We start from the raw sequence: 17,821 nt of genomic DNA, 5'->3' as shown, positions 1-17,821 counted from the left end.
TTGTACCTGAGCCTAGCTTATTGGTATTAATCTTTTTGATGTATATATTCGTTCATTCAGGGGTACGGCGGGGGCCTTGTCCCGCCATATCATACTGCTGATACTCTTAGAGGTCTATAGACATGTGTATATGGGTTGTATGTAAGTTTTGTTCAGCTGTGTCTATACAATGTGTTGTAAATATTAATATGAAATGGCAGCCTTGTCGGCTTGCATGTCCCTTCATGAGATGATTAGTGATAACTCCTCAGGGGATAAATGATAGATATGTACTTATATGAAGACGTTATGACCCATTGGAGTTCTTAGGTATGTTATCATGTTGTTCGTAGTTCGGTTGGTCTACATCTAATATGTATCTATACGGGGGTCCAGGTCGGACCCAGTTGCAACCTACGGGGTTGGGTCATGACACTTGCAACTCATCACCCACATTTATTTGCTTTGTAACTGAATCTCTTTCTTCTTGTATCATGGGACGTTTTCCAGGTGCATGACTTGAGTCCCCCTCCATAACATTTTCAACACTTTCCGTCAATTTGACAATTCGATTATCCTAATCTTGCACATATTTTGTTAGACCTTCAATTGTCTTTGTCAAACTCTCCAATTGTTCTTCAACAGTTGAGGCGTTAGTCATCATTGCTTGGATGAACGTTATGGATGATGGATTAAAACATGAATTTTCCCTCAAATTAAAATTTGTTTGAAACAAGTTACGTGGAGTGACTGGGGCAGATCTAGTGATCAAGACATCATCTTCATCTTGAATATTGTAATTCCTTGTGTTAAAAGGACTAAGTCGAGCCAACGTCTTTTCAACAATATCAGCTATATTATCTCCTTCTTCCAATTCATTCGGAAAGAATCTTGCCCCCTTTGAAGATGGAAGATCAAAAATAGGAACTGATGCGAAGGCACTTGATGTGCTTGTTGTCCTAGCAAGTTTGCTCTTCTCCTAGTGATGGGTCCCAAACTTCCCATAGTAGCATCCAGTATGTTCTCCACCTTAGAGGAAAACTTGGAATAAGTAGCCTTAGCAACAGTAGTCCTGGAGTCAAACTTCTTAGATGCCATTTAAGTATTCTTGAAGTTTGATGATCGATGTAAAGAGATAAGAGGTAGAGATTGTCCCACTGGGGGTGCCAAATTTTGTAAACAACAAATTTTTGAGTCGAGAAAAATAAATAATCAAGACCAGAAAATTGGAGAAACAAAGTGTAATATTTGATTTCAAAATGTAGTGTGTGTTACAATCTCTATAATAATCATATGATTGTTCAAATAAAATGGAATATGTTGAACTTGAATTTGATTTAGAGTCAAGGGCTTGAATAGCTTGATCTTGAATCTTCGTCTTCAAATTTGGATTTGAATTATTCGTCACGAACACTTGTATGGTTATGACGAATAAATATGAACAAGTAATTTGATCTTGAACTTCTTGATATTTTTCTTCGTTCTTGATGTTGAACTTGAGCTTGAATTTGATTACTTCAACTTTGTAGCTTTGTAGAAAATTTATGGCCTTTGATCCACGAGCTCTCTTCTTGCTTCTTGTTCTTTTCCAACTCCCTCCCTAAGAATAATGAGGACCCCTATTTATAGTTGTAGGAAGTGGTATGAGGGTGTGATTTGATTGGTTGGTTTGAACTGACCAATCAGATTTCTTTAGTGAAGAGCTTTAATTTGATTGGTCAGAACATGTTACATATACACGTGACATTATTCTAGTGGCTTATTTAAATTGACTTAGATTGCCACATAACTTCGACACGTGGCATGATTTTAGTGGCTTATTTAATTTGACTTGGATTGCCATATAATTTTGGCACATGGCATGATTCTAATGGCTCATTTAATTTGATTTGGATTGCCATATAACTTTGACACGTGGTGTAATTTTAGTGGCTCATTTAATTTGACTTGGATTGCCACATCGTTTGGATTATTTTCTTGAATTTAATATAGTCCAAATTAATTTACGAATTTAAATTCAATATAATTTTAATGTTTACAGAGTTAATACTCCTAAAACAAATGACACTCAAAATATAACATAGGTTTAAAATTCAAAACAAAAAATCTAACATAATACTTTTATGTTAAATTTCAACATAATGTATATAAATATGATTTAAAAGAAAAGGAATACAAAAGTTTATAACCTTATTCAACAATGAATTCTACTTTAATTTAAAAATTAGAATACTAACAAACTTATGCTAGTAAAATAATAAACATAAAATAAATTTAAAAAATAGATAATACGAAAAATTACATGGAATCATATTAAATAAAAGTTGAGAATGAGAAGGAAATAAAATATAAATAATGTAAAATAAAAAATATATTTTTAGAAAACATTAAAATAATATAAATAAAAAAGAATTTAAAATAGTAAAAATAAGAAATAAATTAAAATGAAAAAAATAAAAATAGAAAATGAAGTAACCAAGAGTGTAATTTCCCTGCTAATTACACCAAATTATTTGTTGACCAAGTAATTATAATTTATATGGCGAACCAAACATATTAGATAGTATAATTACATCAAATCCAATTAGCAAGGTGGCTTTCCAAACATGCCCTAAATCCTTAATTTGCCGCAATTGGAGCAGTTCCGACTTGTAAATAGGCTTTAATTGCTGCACTTTTACACTTTGTTTGGATGATTGTTACGTATTGTTTCATAATATATAGTATTGTACTGCGTTGTATTGTATCGTACTGTACTGTTTTAATGAATATAATGTTTGGATAAATTATATCGTTCTCCGTCGTTACATAATGTGATACATCCATGATTCGAATAATAAAACTTACAAGAAAAGTAGGATATGAGGTAGAGTTACTTTGAAAAAGTAGGGTAACAGATGAAATATAATTATTAAATAATAAATAAAGACAAAATGAGAAAAAAATGTTAAAGTAACGATGCAAACACACCACATCGATCGTTACATAAAATAGATTTTTTCTTCATTATCTAACTATGAATTCAAATAATACGATATAATAAAATTTAAGTAACAATTAAAATAAAAATTATAATTAAACTAACAATACAATACAATACAACAGTAACAACCATCCAAACAAGGTGTTAGTTAATCCACTTCTTTCCAAAGAAAAAAAGGAAAAACACTCTCTGGCTGTCAGCACAGTGAAGACTTTGGAGGAGAAGAAAATGGCCAACAGAAACAAATTATCTCCTTTCCTGGTTGTCTGGGTGCTGGTTTTATTCGGAACCCTAATTTTCATTCTGGTATTTTTCACCAATCTTCTCTTTCTGACTTCTTGTGTTCTACTACTAACATTCCTTGTGTTGATTGTATTCTCAGAACCGATTAGGTGATACAGGTGTCTCCTCGGAGGGTAAACACATTAAAACCGAACTGAATGACGAGGTTCAATTTTTTATTTACACGTTACAGATTAGTATTTTGTTGGATTGGAACCATAGGATTTCCAATTATTAATTGCTTAATTCTTACTTCAGAATATGAAAAAGGCATTTCGTCGTTATTATTGTTGTAGGCAAAAACATCAGAGGATTTGGAGCGGGTGACGCATAGAGTATACTTTGATGTTGAAATTAATGGAAAACCTACTGGTATATTTCCTTCTTCATATATCCTGCCACAGCCATATATAGAAACAAAAAAGATGCCTTTATAGTTTGATCAAGTTTTATTGTTTGCCGAGAATAATGTAGAGTTCTAGATGACTTTGTTTTGTTCTTCAAAAGAAAAAAAAAATCAGAATGAATAAATGCTAGATCATACTTTTCTGTCTATGTTCCTGTGGTAATGGATTTTTGCATTGTTCTGTTCAAAATTTTTCATGGATTGATTTGATAACTGAACAGTGGAAGCTAAGCTTTACCCCTGGCATATACTCTTCTAATTATACCGGTGGCTTTTACTCTTGGACTTCTCACTTTTTCATGTCTGACCAGAAAGAAAGAATGAAAACGAAAGCATAAGGAAATGAACGAGGGAGCTTTTATCTTTAATGGTTAGGGCCAATGTTTTAAGATCTCTTATTAGAACGGGGTAAGAAATGCATCACAATTTCACTCACCACCTACATGATAATAGAAGATGGAATTTCCATCCTCACTAAGCTGGAAATGTTGAAGTGGTATCCTCTTCAAGATGGGAGTTCAGTTAGCCTTTATGTCCATGGATGTTTGGTTGGTTGCATTAACAGAGATACCCTTGCACAAAATTATATAAATACAAAAGTCACATAAGAAAAAAACTGGTGCACAAAATAATTGTGTTTGGCGGGCCACTAATCTTGCTTGACTAGTACAAAGTTTGGTTGGCGGTATTAAACTTAATACAAGCATAACTTACGAGGAAATGTATGTATTATTTTATGCATGATAGAACATGGAATAAGAATATATGTATTGGCAATACATAAAGTATCTAAACACAAATATACCTTAAAGTAATTAACCTGCATAGCATTTCATATTTTATCAATCAATGCATAACAATTCAAAAAATAACATACCTAGTGTAATTGCTCAAGTGGGATTTTGGGAGGTTGGTGTGTATGTAACCTTGCCCCTATCTTGTGAAGGTAGAGATGTTGTTTTCGATAGACTCTTAACTCAAGTAATGCATATCAAAAGTCAAGTATGTAAAGGAAATACAATAGTGATAAGAGAATTTCATACTAACAATTCCTGTATTATTTATTGTATGACTGATTCATGCTTAATAATTCCTACATAGCTACATGAATCAAACAGCCTTACATTGTTTTAAGATAACATATATGAACAATCTACCCTTGCTCCTGTCGAAATAATGTATCTCGTTTTCAAGTGGAATGTTATCTAGTAGTCACATTACTCACTTGCAATCTATGTTGTCTTTCAAATTTTATTTCATGACTAAGCACAAAAGTAATAAGGAAATTTATATTTACAATGTGTTGGATAAATCCAATTAGATGTTGACTAGAGAAAAAATATTAGCATGCATGGTGAATTATGGATGAGGTGGAATCATGGTGATGCATTGGATCAATCAGGACTTTTGGTCAAATTAGCTTGCAACCTTATGGGGGTGGTAGTTGTCACTAAAGATGTGTTTGGTATGAAGGAAAACATTTCGAGTTAGAATATATTTTTTTTAAAAATGTTTTCCTCGAAAATAAGTAATTCTTACTTAATTTCTAGTGTTTGGTAAGTAAGTAGAAAATATCGTTTAAAAATCATTTATGTATAGTCTAGGCAAACACTATAAGGATGGGGGTAGGTGAGGTTTGGGGTGGGGGTGGGGAGGAGACAATGAAATGTCACTTATGAAACTTGATTTCAATACTTTCACCAAAGAAGTCATTTTCCTTATTTTTAAGGAACTTGTTTTCCTTGAGAAAATGTTTTTGAAAAATTGTGACCCTGGCCAGTTTAAGCGGATGCATATGTATTCAGCCTAGACTTTTTGTTCTTACCATGTTGTTCATAATACATATAATTCCAGATAAATCTAATGTACTTAGAGACTTAGAGCAGGTTTGTTAAAGATTGTTAAAGATTGCCAGATCTATTTCAGTTGTAGTCATAGGTGGAAGAGTTTCTTGTGATTTGTTTTGGTTTTCTTCTGAACTTAATCTTGAACACATTGATTGTTTGCCTTTCAGGTCGTATTGTCATGGGCCTCTTTGGGAAAATTGTCCCGAAAACAGCAGGTAGTCCATCTTGTGCTGAATTATGTTAGTGTTTTTTGGCATGGTACATTATCTTGTAAACTGCATTGATGAACTTGCTGTATATTTATTTTTTTCTGCAGAAAACTTCAGAGCTCTTTGCACGGGTAACCTATAAACTTTTGTTCCGTTGACTTCCATTTTTCAAGAGATTCAGATCTACTACAGTACTCTTTATCTGAACATTATTTTAATGAGGATACCATTCTGGAAATTCTTATAAATTTGTGCTGTCGGATAACACGACTTACTTTAGAAGTGAACCTAGCAATGAAATAATAGTGATACCAAAGTTAGTTAGTTTATTGACAAAAAATAGAAGAATTCTTTCATTACACTTGAGGTAGAAAGAGAAATCATATACTGTAAAGGATTAAACTCATGTCCATGGTGTAAAGTATATTGGAGCCAAAAGCAGATACTTCTAATTGCCACAGGTCATTGCTGATGCAAGGGCTAGCATGCTCTTTCTTCCTTGAGTAGTTCATTTCAAGACCCACATCTACATTTGCATGAGGTTTTTTTTGTTATCTATTTGTTTCTATGAAGTCCCTTTTGGCATTTATCTTCTCCTAAATCTCTGTTCTAGACATAAACCATTTCAGAGTTCAGATACTGCTTGTTAGCTATTTAGGAGGTATGAGAATGACATCAGAGAAGAAGGGTCATATAGATGGAAAATTAATGCATAAAGATGATGAAGCCTTACCACCTTTCTACTGCATTAACATCCATTATGCACACGCACACTGAAGTTACCAATCTGGCAAACATTTTTTCACTCAACTTGTAGGGGAAAAAGGAACAGGGAAAGCTGGCAAGTCTCTCCATTACAAAGGGAGCACTTTCCACAGGATCATACCAAGCTTCATGATCCAGGGAGGCGACTTCACTAGTGGTGATGGGCGAGGTGGAGAGTCAATATATGGTGAAAGCTTTTCAGATGAAAACTTTGATCTAAAACACACTGAACCTGGTGAGATTTGACTGTTCAATAGTAATTGGTTGTTGCTGCCTTTTGTATCTTTTGTGTTTTATTCGATCTTGCACTTTCCTTAATAGGAAGTGTTTTTGGCAAGAATGGTTTTTTATCCACTGAAAGACTTCTGTTTTGGGAAAAGGTATTTTGTCAATGGCAAATGCTGGACCAGACACCAATGGATCTCAATTCTTTATCACAACTGTAACCACTAGCTGGTACTCTACTTAGTCTTTGATTTTGTGTAACTTTCTACTCTACTTTCAATTTGCTTGGCCTTAAATTGTTACTATTATTTGTGGTTGAGCATGTACTAAATTTTGGGCCAGTTCTCAAAATGTTTACTTCCGTCCCATGGTAGGTTGGACAGGCATCATGTTGTTTTCGGCAAGGTGCTGTCTGGGATGGATGTTGTTCACAAAATTGAAGCTGAAGGCAGAGAAAGTGGAACCCCGAAAAGCAAAGTTAGAATATCAAATAGCGGTGAACTCCCTCAGTGATTCAATTTTCCATGTATCAGAATACCTCAAATGCTTGATATGCTTAACCTTGAGCAAAAGCCAGTTTCATACACTGTCAAGAAATCTGCTATGGGACTTCGCTGCTTGTAAAGTTAAAACAACCCTCTTGAAACTGGATCACAACTGCTGCTTAGAATAGACAAGGCTAATTTTATGAAAAATGTTATAAAACCTTTGCTTTTATATTTATTTTTGTAAAGGATTTTGAATGAATTCTCTGTAGTATGTACCATAGAAAGACATTTTGAAAAATTTTCATTTTGTTCTCATCGCCAGAAAATGTCTCTCTTACATACGAAAGTTCTGCAATGTTATCATGATTATGCCAAACAAGCATTAGTTGTTCGGTGTGCTTGAAGTTGTCAAACATATATTTTTACATATTCAAGCAGTGTAGACAGGTAGCTTCGGTGGATCATCACATTTTTGAAGGCTCATTACTGGATGATTCTTTTGAGGAAACTAATAAATGCTCAAACCTTAATACAAACATGCTTTTGCAATACACATGCTATGAGCCAAAAGGTTAAAGATTAGTTTGACTATACTTCCATTTCCATAAGAGTATTCGGTATTTCTAGATTTCGGAGCAACATCAACTCAGTAGTAAAACAATTGGCAGCTCTGAAAATATTGAGAGCATTATTCGTGATATTTCAACCAAAAGAGAGAAATCCAATAAGCGAACTAGCTAGAAACTAGATGTTAAAAACTAGTATTATGGTACATAGATTGGAGAAGAGAAAATTAAGAGAAGCATCAGTGGTTGTTGGTCTCGTCTCCAATGGCGTCATTTTCTTGACCAAACATGGCTGAAAAATTGGTGGAAATATCCGAATAGAGAGAAACGACTTTGGAAATGTTGCCATTAAGCTCCTGAATGAGGCCCACGTTCTGCACCATATTGTCGTTCGTTCTGGACTGATGGTTTTCGTTGACTTGCTGTATCAACAATCTGTTCCGATCCAACACGGATTGCACCTGCCTGAATGTGTTGGAAAAGTTGTTCCACGTCTCGGAGTTGCCTTTCTCTATACTGAGGTCTCCGTTCTCTTCCCCTATATAAGCTTCAACGGCAGAGCTATCAGGAAGCCGGCGGTCGTTAGTGGTGGCAGTTGTTGCGGTGGTGAGGGGCTGTGGTTTGGCTAAGGTTTGACGATGGCGCTTGAGGGTGCCTTCCATGCTGCATTCAACTGCTGATGTCGATTCAATCTTCCAATTATCAAAAGTTTATTTCTAACATGAACTCTCTCCCGCATACATATCTTGTGCAGATCAGATATTTTCCTCATTTCCTTTTGGTTGTGGCAGCTCACAGATATGAGTGTGACTATCCATGAGGCGGCTGTGCTCATTCACGCGACATCATTGAGGCGTTGATTTGACGAAAAGGACAGAAATTAGAAAGAAGGTGAAGGATTGCTGGCCACGCGTGGAGGAAGAGACTTGGGGTAAGTTTTAGCCAAAAATATCTTATCACGGAGGGTTATTGGACGGTATTAAAATAATGAAAAAGTGCAAAAAGCCACAATTTCAAATCGTTCCCATCTTCATTCCACCACTAACTGAAAATTTTGGCTACGAATCAAAGCAAGTAGAAATATTATCAGACAGGTACTTTTTGTTTTTCCATTTTGACCATTGCTTTTCTTCTTCCTACGTATGTCAATTTTAATTTTAAAAGGGTGTGCTGTTGTTTTTACACCCAAATTTTACGAAGATGATGACAAATTCACTTAGACAAATGACAATGTTTTGAAGTGCAGAATATGAATTCAGAGGCTAATGTTTTATATTGTCCATATTTCTAATAAAATTCGGTAAGCATTTAGAAATTTTACATACATATATTATGTATTTACTATACAAAGCTATATTTTGGAAAAGATAACATTTTGTTATTTTTTTTGTTCACTTTTACTTGTCGTATTTGGACTTGGCACACCCATTAAGAAAACAATGATTGACATGACTATTGTATCACACTACCCCTATTAATTGATGTTTTGTATTAGGGTTTGAAAAATAATTTGGGAAACACTTCTCTCGACTTTTTGTTAAGAACTCCATGCTCCTACAAGAGTTTGAGACAACTTGCTATGTCATGTGGCAGATCAGAAGTCTATTTAAGTTTAGTTAGTCAAGTAAATAGGTGTTATTTAAATTAATTATATCAATTTTTTTAAATGTATAAATCAAATCAAACCAACATAAAGTCGATTTTTTCGATTTTGGTTCTTTTGATTTTTTTTGTTTTTTGTTTTTTCGATTCTCTTACAATTATATAGTAATTGAAAAAAAGATCAAATATATTTTCACTTACATGTCTGATAGGCTAGAACTCAAAAAAATTAAATCAATATGAATCTTCAAAAAGGCTGTAAGATTCACATGTGTACAAAATACTTTCATTGAAATGTCAACGTTCAATATGTTAAGTTTATAAGATTAAAGGCTAATGTCAAATTGAATACAAAAAAATAATTTAAAATAGAATATTAACTCCTGATATAAAATTTATAACAGTGTAATTGTAACTTTCGATTTGAATACAAAATGAAATATTTATAAGCACGTATTTGAAATAATTTATCTAAACATTAAAAACTATAAACTAATTTAAAATATATATATATATATATTATGATTATGTCGATTTGATTTGGGCTCGGTTTGACTTTGTTTCTTTTAATACCAAACCAAATCAAGTGTGATTGATTTTTTTTCAACGTCGAACCAATCAAATCAAACCATAAGTCAATATTTTTTATTTGACTTAACAGTTTGTCTTGTACATACCTAGCTGTAATATAAACTAATATATAGAACCACATAAAGACAATAATCTGTACTAAAACTCTAGTAACGTAGTTTAAAAAGTTAAACAGATTCCTGCAACACAATTTTTGAGGATTGAATTAAAAACTCTTTATTTCCACCTTGCCCGTCCTTAAACATCTGATCATCTAAAAGTGTAGCCAAAAAACGCTCTCTAGCTTCCCTGGCAACTTCTCCAATTATGAATAATTTGATGAATGAATCTCATCAAAGTACTTCACCAAAACTTCATACAGATACACCACACATTCGCCTTATGAATATAAACCCCCTTCCTATTCCAGATTTGGCTATTAAAAATTTCTATAAATTCAAACTTATTTCCAACACACTACAAGAAGAATCAATGAACCTTTTTTTCCCCACAACCAGACCTATATATGAAAGATGAAATCTTAGGTGACCACCAGGATGATAACTTCATTCCCCTTACAAGTTTAGATAAAGAGCGTGCTTATATCTCCCGTAGAAAAATTTTGTTATCGTTAAAGTATTGTCATGACCCAATTCATCGGGCTGTACGGGAACCTACTCTAACATCTACAGAGGAGAACACTTAAACTAATTTTGAAAACAGTCAATGTGAAAGTTAAGAAAACTTAAGAAATCTCTTTGATAATTAAAATTACTTATGAAATACACTGAAAACCCTTCCAAGGAAATAATTTAAATAAGTACAAGAGTTGCTAAGAATACAATTTATAAAAAAAAATAAGTCACATCTCCCACCACAAGGAAGGGAGAGTAGAAACTGTCGGAGATCATCATCGTCTTCACCTATGAAACATTATTGATCCTGCAATCAGACTGTGTCAAGTGACATAACAAGAGTGGTATCAATACAAACAACACGTACTGATAGGTATCATCGGTCGATCCGAAACCCACCACATAATATAAAGTAAATAATTAAAAAAAATATGCAATATGAAAATGCACCACTTCAATTACACTAGTTACCACCAACGCACTTGAACTCATCACTTGTCTTATTTCGCTGTGCCACTCTGATATTTATCATACCACCCTTTAACTTTCTATTGCATGTCAAGTCTAGCACTTATCTGATCATAACATAGCCATTCTTTCACCATCTTTCCTCAAGCTCTCACGCCAACACCCTGGCCCTTGACTATTCAGTAAATCATTTGCTAGATTGCAAACATAAAAATAGTTTGGGACTTCTTTATACTGCATCCATAGTGGCCTGCTATAGCGGCTCCTAATCCTCTATAGCGGCCCCACAGTAGTGGGATTTATCTCGCTATAGCGGCTCACAAGGAGTCAGAAACTCAATAATTATCCCTCAAACCCCCATTATCACACGCAATAATAGGACCACAACATACCAGACTCTAAGTCACCAAATTCTAACTTAACAACACCATGAAGTACTCTCCACATAATCACACATAATTTCATACCTGATTATTTGAAGTACAAACAAATAGCCATAACATAGTAAAACAGATGATACACAATCACATCACAAATACAACACCACTCAGACTTTTAGTCCTTAACTTAAAAATCAATTTACACAATGAGTATGATTAATCATAATTGCCATAATCAATCTAGTTCTCTCATTGAACCCACACCCAAACTGTTAGTGTACTAACATTGTTGTCGATCCAAACACAGTATATCAATATGGTACCCAATCCAATTGTGTCGGCATGAAATCTGTTCTAAATATACCGACGTGGTACCCGATTCAATTGTATTGGCGTGAAATCCATTCCAAATGTACCAATGTCGTACTCAAACAAATTATGTAGGCATGGCACCCATTTAAAATGTATCGATGTAGTACCCTATTCAATTATGCTGGCATGACACCCAATCCAAGTTAGTGTACTGGCGTGGTATCAGATCCCATAATTCAATATACAACACAATCACAACCACAATGAAACAACCACACTTGAAGCCACATATCACGATCCGACCTAGGGCCTAGTTGTAATACGATGATTGAAATCCCGAAGGGCTCCAACCAAGCCTCTTGACATTTTATAAAGCATGCGTAAGGTAAAGTAAATGCATAAACATCATAAGGGAGTCTAAATCATGATTCATAAAGAATAATATAACTTGACAACATAGACTCAAACACTTGTCCAACTAATGCCTCTAATCATGAACATGGGCAGAGGCTAAGACATATTCCTAGCTCACCTTCAAAATAAAATATAACAAAATTCATTGAAGGGAGAAACAACTCATGAACTACCCTCGATGGATGAGGACTCACTAAGACTTTGTCGTATGAACTCAACTAGCCATGTGTGTGGGTATGTTTAAGACCTCAAAATTTGAAAAGTCTGAAAACAAGGATTGAAATATGGAATTACTGAAAAGCTGTAATGTTGGCACTAGGTGATGACCACGGAGGCCATCACGGGCTGTGCAAAGCACCACACCTCATGGTGACCCTGCGGTTTATTCCTGCAGAGTGAGGCCTACAATAGGGCTTATGAACCATGGTGAGCACCACGGGTTGTGAATCCCGTCGTGGTGATTCCTCCCTGAGACCTCAAATTATGATCCTAAGGCTAGGACCATGACTGAACACCACGGGCCGTGTAACTCTTCACAGACCGTGGTGAGCTCTGTAATGGTCAATCCTGAAGGTCACCCTACAGGTCCTGCACCACGCCCATGATTCATGAAATGTGGTGCACTTCACAGACCGTGAAGGATCCCGTGGAGGAAGTTTTGAAACCATTCCTAGCAACTCCCAAAATCCAAGCCCAAGTCAATTATCACAGACACACCACGGGCTGTGGTGAGCACCACAGACTGTGATGGGTACTTGGTGGTGAGTCTCAGTTAAAGTTTAATGAGGGGTACTCTGATCTTTTCCCTATTTTTTTATTTATGTATGTGGACATTTTTGGGACTAGATTCATTATGAAAATATCCTATATACTTCTAAACCTATCATTTCTCCTTCATTAATTCCCAATCAACTTTAAGACCTCTCTCAAGGATCATTCAAGGGTTCATCTTCTTCTTCAAGCTTGAATAGAGTTTCTTCAAGAACAAGTCTTCTTTCTAAATTCTAAGGTCAAATTCAATCAAGGTATGTAGGGATTGATCCATGGGTCCCTTTCACCCATGAAGTCCTAAGGTTTCTACCCAAAATTTCATAAATTTCAATTGGGTTGTAACCCTAATTTGATGAATTGCATTGGGCTATTTTAATTATGTTTTTAATCATTATATATGATCCTTATAAGTATGTTTATTCATGAATTACATGATTTTTAAGTTAAATTATGATTGTCCATGCATAAACCTATTTCAATAATGATATTATGAAGTATGATCATGAACTCATTGATTTTAATGTATTATCATGGTTTTCATTCAAATTAACTATGTATATGAGTTTTTACTCAAAATTCAAGTATGAATTATGATCATGAATGATTTATACGTTTAAGATATGAATTATGAAGTAGGGTGACTTAGGGCTCTATGTGGTGACCTAGGACCTAATGGTATGAGTTATGCAAGTATGATTTGTACTGATGAAAGTCAATTCTCACATCGCAACTATGTTATGAAATGAGCTATTCGATGAATTGTGAAGTTTATGAACAAGTTATGCTATATGCTAAGTATGTTTATTATGTTATGTATTCCGTGGGATTTGACTTAGCACTGAGTGGACTTGAGGTGGGGGCCCTATTAAAAGCCTTAGTAGCAACCTCATATCTCTTAAACTACGTGCCACCATAGGTTACCTTCACGACTTAGCTAGTGGATCAATATATAACATATGTTATGACTCGCCTAGCAGTGTAGAGTCTACCTTGGCAAGTAGATTCTCCTTTTTCTTCATTGTATGGAAAGACAACGAAATTCCATGTTATAGCTCGCATGGTCTTATTGTCAGTTATGATTCCTATCCCACATATGTATGACCTCTTATGTACTTTTATGATTTCAACTATGCTTGTCAAATTCTTTAATCATTACGATTCTCTCATGACTTTACTTACCTCTTCCTACCATGTACTTTACTTGATCATTGTATCTTATGATTTACATTTCATACCATGCCCTAATACTTAGTACATTCAAAATTACTAACGCATATTGTTGCCTAAATTATCTCATAATGTATGTTATACCCTATACTTTTGTACCTTGGAAGGTTCCTAAGTTATGTAAGCTTCTTAAGCTCTTAAGTTTCTTGAAAGGCTGTTAAGCTTCTTAGAAGTCACCATGTGAGCCGGATAATCCATGACGTCATCAAATAACTCTAAGGAAGGGAGAATGAGATACCTTATAATAGAGAAGATTGGAAATAGGGTTGTAGGAATCCAAAAGAAGTTGGAGACCAAATAATGAGTCGTAGTACTCGACTTACTTACTTAAGCTACCAACTTGGAAATCTTACATACTTAAGGTACTTGAGTACATACCAAGCTTACGTAGAAAGGATTACATAGGTTCATAAAGTAAGATGAGATTACAAACCCACAAGAAGGAAAAGAAGGTGACACGTGGCAACATGAGAGAGTGACATATGGCAGTAGCTGGAGGTGCCACATGGTAGCAGCTGGAGCAAGGGGGTGGACCCCCACATGCCATATGACAGCTCATGGTTGGAGGAGGTGGTGTGTTGGCCCAGTGAGGGCTTGACACATGTCACCACTTAGGGATTTACATTTATAACCCCGTAAAGTAGCCTATATATGTGTATTATGACTCATTAGTTCCATACTTCTCTAGAAAATTCAAGAGAAAAAAAGAAGAGAAGAAACCCTAAAGCTAGAGAGAAAATAGTGGCGGCCAAGGGGAGAAAAAGTTAAGTTTTCTAATTTCGTTCTATGAATTAATTATATAGGTTATACCATGATGGTATGAAGGTGTTAGTAATGTAAATTCATGGTTTGGAGAAGCACCAAAAGGTTAACAAACAGCCATGAAATTTTAGCCGCGCTAAAAGAACTTCCGAGGTGAGTTTTGGCGAGTCTTGGTGAGTTTCAGGCAAGGTAAGGTTTTTCCTTTCAAACTGGAGTTTATGATGTGATTATGAGGTATATTACATGTCTTAAATAAGGTTGGAAGTGGAAAATTTGCATAAGGATGCTTGACGTTAGAAATAAACTAAATTAAAGTCGTTATAGTTAAATCGAAGTCGAGTAGTGTGTTGTGATTATGGTGCTGCGGTTGCAGCTGGGTTGGTTGTGTGTTGCAAGGATGGAAAGTGTTCTAAAAAGGTTGTGCGTGCTGCTGATTTCAGCCACACAACCCTCCATTTCGTATTGTTAAAAGCTTTATGAAATAAAGGTTAAAAACTCTATTTTGGTATCATAGTTTTGAGCAAGTTGTTTGGGGTTATATTGAGAAATGTTGAAGCAATTTGATTGTATATATAGATGCTGGTTGTTGTTGGTAATATGGCTGCTAAAATTAGCAGTTGGATAGGGTAAGTTATAGGGGAGATGATGTCCAATTTCCGGCAACCTCGGAACTTGTAATAAACTAGTCGAGGGAAGTGGATAAGGAAACAATTTCTATGGATACTTGGTTGTGGAGTTGGAAAATAGAAAGAGAAAGGTTATTAACCTTAGTATTACTTTTATGTTAAATAGGTACAAGAGACGACGGGGCGAACGTGTTTAAGAGTAATCCGTAAGAGGTATGTGAAGCTACCTCCTTTCTTTTGGCATGTTTTTGGTATAAGTATGTAAAGATACCTTTCTTTCCTTTTGACGTGTCTCAACATAAGTATATGATGATATATGTATATGATGACTCCATGAGGGAAAGTAGAGAGTATATAAAGCCTATCCTTTCTCTTCTTTTGGCATGTCCTAGATGTATGTAAAAGATGATACAATCTCGGAAGTGACTCTATTTCTAAGTGTTTCTTACTCATCCTCTAATGTTGAAACTCTTTCAATAATTGAGCTATTGCTTCTCCAATTTTTCTATACATTGGGAAGTAGTAAGTATGTAAAGCTAATCTTTCTTTCTTTTTGGCATGATCTTTATGAAACAAATAGATGAAGTGTATACGATTCCAAGGAAGTTCCTCTTTTTAAAGCCACTAGGACAGCCAACTTCTTGATTCCCAAAAGATATTTGATGATGACTTGATACGGGAATATGATTCCAAAAGTTCCATTTTGACCTAATTCATAGTGGCACTCAAAAGGTACTTGATATGACTCTTGTCTTAGTTTTTGAATGATAGCACATTTTGGGTATTCCATCGAGTCTCAATTACGATTTAAAATGCATATGGTTACTCACTACTCTACTCGTGTATACGGTAACCCTTCTATCACCGAGTCCCGAGCCGGGTACATTATCATGCATAGTCCACTGCATTATCCACTGAGTCCCTCACTAGAGGGCCGGGTACATATGTATATATAATATATGGATCGGATCGAACATTCCTCGGCATTACGATATAATAAATGGATTGGGCCAAATGTTCCTCGGCATTACTATATAATATATGGATCGGGCCGAATGTTCCTCGGTATTACTATATAATATATGGATCCAGCCAAATGTTCCTCAACATTACTATATAATATATGGATCGGGCTAAATATTTCTCATCATTACTATATAATATATGGATCGGGCCGAACGTTCCTCGGCATTACCATATAATATATAGTTTGGGCCAAACGTTCCTCGGCACTATTATATGAGATTGCACTAATAGTATATAGATTTTTATGATAACAGAGTGATGTAGTTGTTACACTAAGTCCCCGAACGGACCGGGTACAATACATGATGATAGTATGTACGACTTTATGTTATAAGCTACATGTACAATAAATGATTAGATGTCATACTTGCCCCTGCATCCCTATGCCAACTATAATTTTCTTATGATGTCTATGCTTATATACTTAGTACATATGTCGTACTGACCCCCCTTTCTCGGAGTGCTGTGTTCATGCCCGCAGGTACATATACACACTTTGGGGATCCGCCAGCGTAGGAGTTCCACTCAGCAGTTCAGAAGCACTCCATTATGCCGGAGCCTAGTTTTTGTATTAACCTTTGATGTATATATTTATTTGTTCACGAGTACGGCAGGGCCCCTGTCCCGCCTTATGTTACTGTTCTTACTCTTAGAGGTCTGTGGACATGTATGTGGGTTATATATGTGTGTGTGTACAGTGGTGACTGTAAGACTTATGTTTTAGGACGTTTCCTTTGCCATGGCAGCCTCATCGGCTTATATGTTATTGTGCCTATTGATTCTTTATGACGCAAATAGGAGACAGGGCTACTTACAGTTAGCAGGAGAACACACAAGTGTTTAATTTAGGCACCCATCATGGCCTATGGTGTTGGGTCATGATAAAAGTGGTATCAGAGCGGTTTGGTCCTTAGAATGTCTACAAATCATGTCTAGTAGAGTTTTGTTTATCGGTGTGTAGTGCACCACATCTACAAATAGAAGGATACAGGACATTTAGGATGTTATCTTTCTTTCTTGTCTTAAATCGTGCGATAGAGCTGTCTATCAAGATAATCCCTCCCTAGCAGACTACTATGTGTGCGACCATACCTATAAAGGAAGCTTGTTTTTGACCTCCTTCCTTGTAGGTGGGTACAGGCTATGGTGGAAAATGAAAAGACTAGCTCTAGATAATAGAGGGGGTGCGGAGAAGGCCCCCAGGGTACACATGGGGCCTTAGGCTCCAGGACCAAGCAGGCGGAGCCCCAGTTATTCAATTGAGACTGATCCCTCTGA

The 17,821-nt window shown here is 35.4% G+C and overlaps 2 protein-coding genes across 3 annotated transcripts; one reads left to right on the top strand and one right to left on the bottom strand.

The window, feature by feature from the left end:
* Positions 1-3,116: 3,116 nt before the first annotated feature.
* Positions 3,117-7,510, top strand: LOC129900275 (peptidyl-prolyl cis-trans isomerase CYP19-4-like). Of its 2 annotated transcripts, none has more exons than XM_055975210.1 (8): positions 3,117-3,232; positions 3,345-3,410; positions 3,541-3,616; positions 5,665-5,712; positions 5,814-5,837; positions 6,524-6,706; positions 6,852-6,927; positions 7,071-7,510. In XM_055975210.1, exons 1-8 carry the CDS (start codon positions 3,191-3,193, stop codon positions 7,207-7,209), a joined length of 654 nt encoding a protein of 217 aa, XP_055831185.1. In that variant the 5' UTR covers positions 3,117-3,190; the 3' UTR covers positions 7,210-7,510. The 2 variants fall into 2 exon arrangements, with proteins under 2 accessions (XP_055831185.1, XP_055831184.1); XM_055975209.1 differs by having other exon boundaries at positions 3,117-3,268.
* Positions 7,511-7,853: 343 nt separating this feature from the next.
* Positions 7,854-8,999, bottom strand: LOC129900276 (protein ELF4-LIKE 1-like). The gene has a single exon (XM_055975211.1). The coding sequence runs from the start codon at positions 8,410-8,412 to the stop codon at positions 7,990-7,992; it is 423 nt and encodes a 140-aa protein (XP_055831186.1). The 5' UTR covers positions 8,413-8,999; the 3' UTR covers positions 7,854-7,989.
* Positions 9,000-17,821: the final 8,822 nt, after the last annotated feature.

The sequence above is a fragment of the Solanum dulcamara genome, chromosome 8 (genome assembly GCF_947179165.1).
Source record: "Solanum dulcamara chromosome 8, daSolDulc1.2, whole genome shotgun sequence".
In the NCBI taxonomy this organism is placed as follows: Eukaryota; Viridiplantae; Streptophyta; class Magnoliopsida; order Solanales; family Solanaceae; genus Solanum; species Solanum dulcamara.
The sequence above is the reverse complement of the archived record's forward strand: the minus strand, read 5'-3'. Positions and strand labels throughout refer to the sequence as shown.